We start from the raw sequence: 7,475 nt of genomic DNA on the forward strand, positions 1-7,475 counted from the left end.
TATATATATATATATATATATATATATATATATATATATATATATATATATATATATATATATATATATATATATATATATATATATATATATAAATATACATATAATAAATATATAAACAATATATACATATACATATACATACACACACACACGCACACACACACACACACACATATATATAAATATACATATAATAAAATATATAAAACAATATATACATATACATATACATATACATACACACACACACGCACACATAAAAATATATATATATATATATTTATATATATATATATGTATGTGCGTGTGCATGTGTATGTGGAGTGTTGTGGTGCATGTGATAGTATACAAGTGTATTTGTGTGGGTGCATGCGTGTGAGTGTATGCGGGGCCAGCGCGTTTATTTGTGTATGTGTGTATATGACGAAGGTATACGAGCATATCCAGATAATATTGACATTGAACGTTGAACAACGTTTACTTGGGCTTCCAAGGTCGTGCAATAGCAATACATATGTTCGATGCTCGTCCAAATACTACATGAAATAAAAAACGTTTCATCGACCGCACATAGATACAACTTCATTGTGTAAATCCACGCAATTAACGGGATGCACGAAAACATATGAACGAAACTCACAGAAAAGTGGAGACAATTTTTTTTGCAGATAATATATATATATATATATATATATATAAATTTATACATATATATATATATATATATGTATATACATACTCACATATATAAACACACATTAACACACGCACGTTTATATATATAATATATATATATATACAAGTATGTATCTGTAATATAGACACACATACATATACAAAAACATAGAAATATATATTTATAATATAGACACGTATATACGTATATAGAAATTAAGGATATACATATATATATATGCGTAGACATATATATCTATATATATATACATAAACACACATACATACATACAATATATATATATACACACACACACATGTATATATATATACATACAAACACACATACACTGACACACAGACACAGGTACAGAGAGAGAGACACACACGTATACATACATACATACACACACACACACACACACACACACACACACACACATATATATATATATATATATATACATATATATACATATATTTACTGTACTGTAAAGTTGAATCACACGCAACGTTCAGAACGAGTGATAATTGAATTGTGGCAAGCACAATTGTATCATAGTTCTGAAGCCTCATGCATCGCTTGCTCGTGGGAGATAATATCTGAGACATCAGTTCAACAGCCGTATTGCAACAGTGCATCTAACGGCTTGGTATACAGACGGATAGTGTTATAACCACAGAAGCAGTCATCATGACATACTCCAGTCAGCTCTAAGTGTAACTTCAGTTAAGTTACATGACCGTTGCACAAGCAGAGAATACCCCTCAAAGTGGCAACCAAATCCGGTACCCACGACACACCATGCATAGCACACCTTATTTCCCTTCTCCTTTGCCACATGCGTGACCTCGATTCCCCAGTTCCGTGAGAAATCTCTGAGGTGGCCGAATACGATCAAGGTCGCATAAGCTAGGTACGTAGTCACAGCCACCCACAGTGAGGGATCTTCAAACTCATCTTTCTCGCCGAATAGATGTGGCAGCATTTGTGGCTTATTGTTGCCACTTTTCTGTGCCTGAGCCGTCTGCGACCGCGATGGTTTCACCACTATCGCCATTGTGAAAGTTCGCACAGAATGGTATAGTGCGAGTAGGATTTAATGAAATAGACGTGTGTGTGGTTCACTCAATTGTATATATTCTGTTTTCCTATATTCTACATATGTACATGTATGTATATGACGTGTGTGTGGTTCACTCAATTATATATATTCTGTATTCCTATATTCTACATATGTACATATATGTATATATTATTTTCAACGATTTCGCTGTCTTGAAGTCTTGACGGCTGACGCTTGTTGTGGTCCTTTTTTAAAATATTTTTTTTTACCACTTACATATTACGTACTATATACATAAGTACATATTTACATGCATATCCTTTCCCGGCGCATTTTTATTATTATTAAAAAACCTTTAATTCGTCAACCCCTCTTCCCCCCTCCTGTGTGTGGAAACTGGAAAGCCGGTGCGCGGGGAAATGTTACTAGAAAAGTGTTTCATAAATTTGGCGATATCGGTTCACTGACAGCGACAAAACTCATAATCTCTATGTAATGTCGTACGTAGTGACCATGTACTAACGAGATCTAAGGAGTTCTTACAATTATAACACATGAGATTATGAAGACAGAACACTGAACTGCGACAGAACTCATGATCTCTATTTAATATCGTATGTAGTGACCATGCACTACCGAGATCTAAGGAGTTCTTACTATTATAACACATAAGATTATGAAGACAGAACACTGAACAGCGACAAAACTCATGATCTCTATGTAATATCGTACGCAGTAGCCATGTACTACCGAGATCTAAGGGGTTCTGTACTGACTATTATAACACATGAGATTATGAAGAATATAGAATAAAAAGGTATTTTTTAATTTGTTTAACATCAAAAAGGATTCCATTATTGTCAAAAAGGATGAATTCAATGCGCCTCGGCTGTGAGAAGTAAAGGGTAGTCGTTAAGACCTTCATTGCCTACATCGTAACCCATGAATAGCGCGAAGTTGGGTTTGTTCAATTCCGCTCCCACCATATATCTCTTCACGAGATCGGCATTGCTGATTGCTGGGATCCCATAACCGATAGCGTCTGCCTTGCCATCCTGTATTGCTTTCTCACCCGTCTCCAGGTTGAACTTTTCATTCGCGATGAACACACCGGATAAATTGGCCTTGATTACACTAGGACCAATCTCGGGGATATTCTCATCCAGCCAATTCTCCCGTGCAAAGATGAACGCGATATTCCTTCGTTCCAATTCTTGTGCCACGTGTGTATATACCATTTTCATATCAGAATCTCCGTATTCTGCATACCAACTCTCGACGCTCCGTACACACCAATAACTGCATCTGTGACCTCAAGCATGAACCGCATGTGCGCTTATTCTGACTATCGAACAGAAATTGTTCTACTAAAAAAATATTGGCACCGTGGACTTCAATACCATCAAAACTGGCTTTCTTGGCATTTTCTGCACCTATTCTGTAGTCCTCGACAGTCTGTGCGATCTCTTCCAGCGTCAACGCCCGAGGTGCCCCAAGCTCAACTTGCGGACGAACTAGGGTGTGAGATTCGGCCCACATGCCAAAGCTGCTTGATAATGGTGCCACCCTGTTCGTGTACTGCATCCACAATTGATGACCATGCTTTGGTCTGCTCGTCGCTCCAAATACCAGGTGTACCAGGATATCCAACACCCATGGCATTTACGGATGTGGCTTCTGTCAATATCATACCAAACTCTGACCTCTCGCTATAGTACCGGCTCATCAATTCAACGTTAGGTACTCGTGTGACAGGATCGGCTCTGCATCTAGTGCAGGGTGCCATAACTGCTCTATTTTTCCAGGTCATAGCCCCAACTTGCAAAGGCGAAGATTTTAAATGCAGACATCTTATTCCTTGTGTATGTATTCACTGTACTATTGATACCTGCTAAGAAAATGGAACCATTGTTGATTTATATATAGTATAATCTATGTATAAATGTAGGCTCTATTTTTACCATACCATGTAAACACTATAATAATCCTCAACCTACGCTATGAGTACGCCCTGCGGCCTACTGCGTGCAACCTTCTCTCTACAGGATAGTTCCCTACATACATATATTGAAAATATGATGCGCCATAGTATTTTGGGATGAAACACAGGTTCAGACTTTGGTAGTTCTCCAATCAATCTTCATTGCCAAAATTACAATTCATCACAGGCCCAGGGCCCCAGCCCCCACTCCCCTAGGGGCCCAGGCCCCAGGGCCACGCACACTCGCACAAACTCCACGTCACGCCTCACAGAGTCAAACTCTAAAGACTCTCTCTACTCACTGAGGCCTGAGCCCCTTCACCTTTCTCGCTATCATGCTTGTTTCTCTCTCTCTTCAATCTTGTGCGAGTCTTGAAATAGAACTGCATAGTGCATACATACAACCTCGCAGACGAAGAACCAAGTGTAGACTGTGGTGTTAATTCCTTGTGTGTTCACTTGTTGTCAGCAGTTGTCACCTCACAGGCTCACAGGCTCACAGACTCACAAGAAGTTCAGTTTGTTCACTCACTTGTGTTGTGACTGCGTTTTACTATTTTTAGTATTTACCCCTGTGTGCTGTAAAGACGATTTTTTTTAGTAAGATAAACAAATAAAATAAGATGCCGGCAGCCCGGCACTCCCGGCAGCCTGGGCAGGCGGCAGCCGCACTTCATGAGGCTAAAAGCTATTTAGCTTACTCTATCAGTCAAATGAGTACTCAATAGTCAATACAGTGAATGAGTAAGATAGGCCCGGACAACATAAAAAATTGGACGGAAGAGTGACCAGTCAGGAGTCTCAGGAGAGGGATATTGAATATAAATATAAATCTGATCAGAATTCAGATATAAATGAATAGTCATATTCCAACAATACTAGAGTATAGACTATAGACTAATAAAAGACTATATATAGACTTTGCTGAATGCTGACCCGAAGGTACCTTAAAAATGAATCGCATTGGTAGTTAGAAGACACAAATTGTTCGTCTTGACGGGTAAAAATCGCATGTTATAAAATCTCATCCCGATCGGACTATTGGTTCAAAAGTTATAGGGGATTTTAGTTTGTACCACAACTGGGTCAAACTACTAAACTAGCCATACAACAGTATATTATATTAAAAAAAATATTAAAAAAATAAATAGCACATGGTCATAAATATGTACTTTGTAGATCACGTATTTACTAGAGTACACCTTTTCCCATTATTTAACTAAACTAGATATTAAGCTTCAACGTACTAAATCTACCAGGTATACTAAATGAACGAGACTATACTAACCTCCCGACTATTATCCAAATAGCTCATATGTCCTTCCTCTTAGGAGTTAGGACTGATGAGCCGAGATTAACTCGTAGCCAATACAAGTCACTACTGATTAAACCTAGCTCTCATTCAATAGGAAAATCTCTACCGTTACTCCTCTTGCTCGTTACTCTTTTCTTCCTAGGACTACCTCGCACCCATATGTACCACTGTACCCTTCGGCTACAACTTGGCTGTTTGGCATAGCCTTCTAAAATAGACGCTATGGTAATGGGGGTGTAAATGTGCGTGTATAGCGACTTAGTGAGTCTGTACGTGTATTTTGGGTACCTCATATTCACTCTGGTATAAAAGGTACTGGTTAGAATATGAGGTACCCGAAATACAAGTGTATACATATGACAAGAGAAGAGTCAGCGAAAGTCATTGATACCACACTATGTAGAACGGTGAAAACTCAGTGACGACATGTATTCCGTTAAAATAGCAGATGAACAGAAGTTTACAGAAATGTGATCATCTGCTTTCAAATATTAAACTAAATGATACCTGATCGTCAACACATTCATGACCGACCTTCACTCTCAAAGACAGAGTGAGAGAGTCACTAACAGACACAGACACAGTCACACAAGCACACGTATACAAGTACACGCAAACGCACACGCACACGCACACGCACACAGCCACACACACACACACGCACACACACAAAGTCTCTCTCGCTCTCTATCTAGTAGTAGGAAGAAAGATTGAGAGAATCTATGAGCTATCTACTAGAGAGATAGCACGTAGTAGATAGTGATACAACTCCCAGTAGTAGAGAGAGTTTTTTTTAAACGGGGCGGCCTACCACTCTCAGTCTCGGCCAGCTCCCGCAGCTGCCACTTGCCAACCTGTTCTCTCACTCTGACGACTCCTCTCAAGCAAGAGAGTGAGTTTTTTCTTCTGGTTTTATTTCCCGGTTCCCCAGAGTCCCAGACTGAGAAGACTACATATTTATGTATATTTTTTCTTTTTTGACAACATTGTTTTTCATCCCGAAGATCGGAGTCTCTGAGTGGGGCTTCGATTGGATTCCAAGATCCCTATTTTCATGGTTCATTGTTTACTCTGACTCTCAGTCTCTTTTTTATTAGTCTCTCTCTACTAGAGTCTCTCTAGTTTTCTACTCTCTCTCTGTATACTACATCATTAGTACATAGCTATAGCTACAGTGCCATAATAGTGGTATTTAGGGTTTAATGTTTTAGTCTTTAGGGTACGTATTGTAGGAGGCTACATAAGTATGACTGTATTATTTGCTATTCCCTGACCCCACGACCCCCCCGGGCCGCCAGCAGAGGGAGGGATCACTCAGATCATTGATCAGGGAAGTGGAAACACGCAAGAAGGAAATAAAAAGTGGTACCTTTGTCCGCTAACCCCTCACAAAAAGAAACAGACTTTGCACCTTTAACATGTCCGCTTTAAATACCATGTTAGGCCTCCAGAAGTGGATCGCGGGTCTAGAAGGTCTTACAGGGGACGAGCGAACAGACTTTTGGTGTCAAACATTTCTATTCACGGTTGTAGCACCAATCCTAGGTGGGCTGATGGTGTATTATTCCTTTATATTCGGATACAAGTTCATGTGCAAGCTTGATGCGTGGTACTATCCCGACACTCAACCGTCAGCGAACGAGGCTGAAGGTAAAACGAACCCTGCTACAGCTACTACCATTACTGAGCCGAAAAAGATCAAGTAGGATTCGGGAGCGACATCCGAGGTAATATATCAACGTTCATAATTAAGCCCAACTAACCCTGCGACAATCAATGCGCTCTCCGCTGTGTGTTGTGTTTTGGTTTGCGATAGTGCACTGAACACCTACGTACACCCCTAAAATTCTCAAAAGGATGTCTACAACTCTGCCGCACAATGTCCGGCTCGAGAGTACACAACGAGTTGATCGTTGTGTGTTACTACACAGGTAGGAAGAACAGCACTAGTTTACGTAGGTATCTATCAGTTGGGTCGTCGGTGAATCGGTTGTCAGTGATAACTGGTACATACTATCTATAAAGTAGTACAAAAATCGAAGGCAACTGGCACACCATTTCGGATTTAGGGTTATTCGCTCAGAGTACTATGATTGTATTCCATATAAGTCAAAGCGTCGGTTGCCGAAGCTTGTGATTGATTGCTGTGGAACGCTAACGTCCACAACGTGATTGCCGAACATCTCTCATAGTTGCAAAGAACTCAGAATGATAATATTTGTGTATAAATACAAGGATGAAAATTCAAAATAATCATTCCTTACACCTAAAACAACTACACAAAAAACAATTTCTACAGGGCTATGTGACCGCATACTGAAACGACCGTACATGACTATAATTGTCAAACATGATATCTAAACAGATAAGTACTATATATATATATATATATACGATAACAGACAGACACAGACACAGACACAGACACAGACAC

General features: G+C 39.4%; 3 protein-coding genes across 3 annotated transcripts; 1 reads left to right on the forward strand and 2 right to left on the reverse strand.

The window, feature by feature from the left end:
• Positions 1-1,370: 1,370 nt before the first annotated feature.
• On the reverse strand, positions 1,371-1,739 carry SARC_01004 (hypothetical protein; the record flags this gene model as incomplete). Its single annotated transcript, XM_014305285.1, has 1 exon — positions 1,371-1,739. The coding sequence occupies one exon, from the start codon at positions 1,737-1,739 to the stop codon at positions 1,371-1,373; it is 369 nt and encodes a 122-aa protein (XP_014160760.1).
• Positions 1,740-2,620: 881 nt separating this feature from the next.
• On the reverse strand, positions 2,621-3,531 carry SARC_01005 (hypothetical protein; the record flags this gene model as incomplete). Its single annotated transcript, XM_014305286.1, has 3 exons — positions 2,621-3,006; positions 3,131-3,259; positions 3,312-3,531. 3 exons carry the CDS (start codon positions 3,529-3,531, stop codon positions 2,621-2,623), a joined length of 735 nt encoding a protein of 244 aa, XP_014160761.1.
• A 2,880-nt stretch (positions 3,532-6,411) lies between these two features.
• On the forward strand, positions 6,412-7,274 carry SARC_01006 (hypothetical protein). The gene has a single exon (XM_014305287.1). It carries the CDS (start codon positions 6,460-6,462, stop codon positions 6,745-6,747), a length of 288 nt encoding a protein of 95 aa, XP_014160762.1. The 5' UTR covers positions 6,412-6,459; the 3' UTR covers positions 6,748-7,274.
• Positions 7,275-7,475: the final 201 nt, after the last annotated feature.

Source organism: Sphaeroforma arctica (genome assembly GCF_001186125.1).
Source record: "Sphaeroforma arctica JP610 unplaced genomic scaffold supercont1.36, whole genome shotgun sequence".
Lineage (NCBI taxonomy): Eukaryota > Ichthyosporea > Ichthyophonida > Sphaeroforma > Sphaeroforma arctica.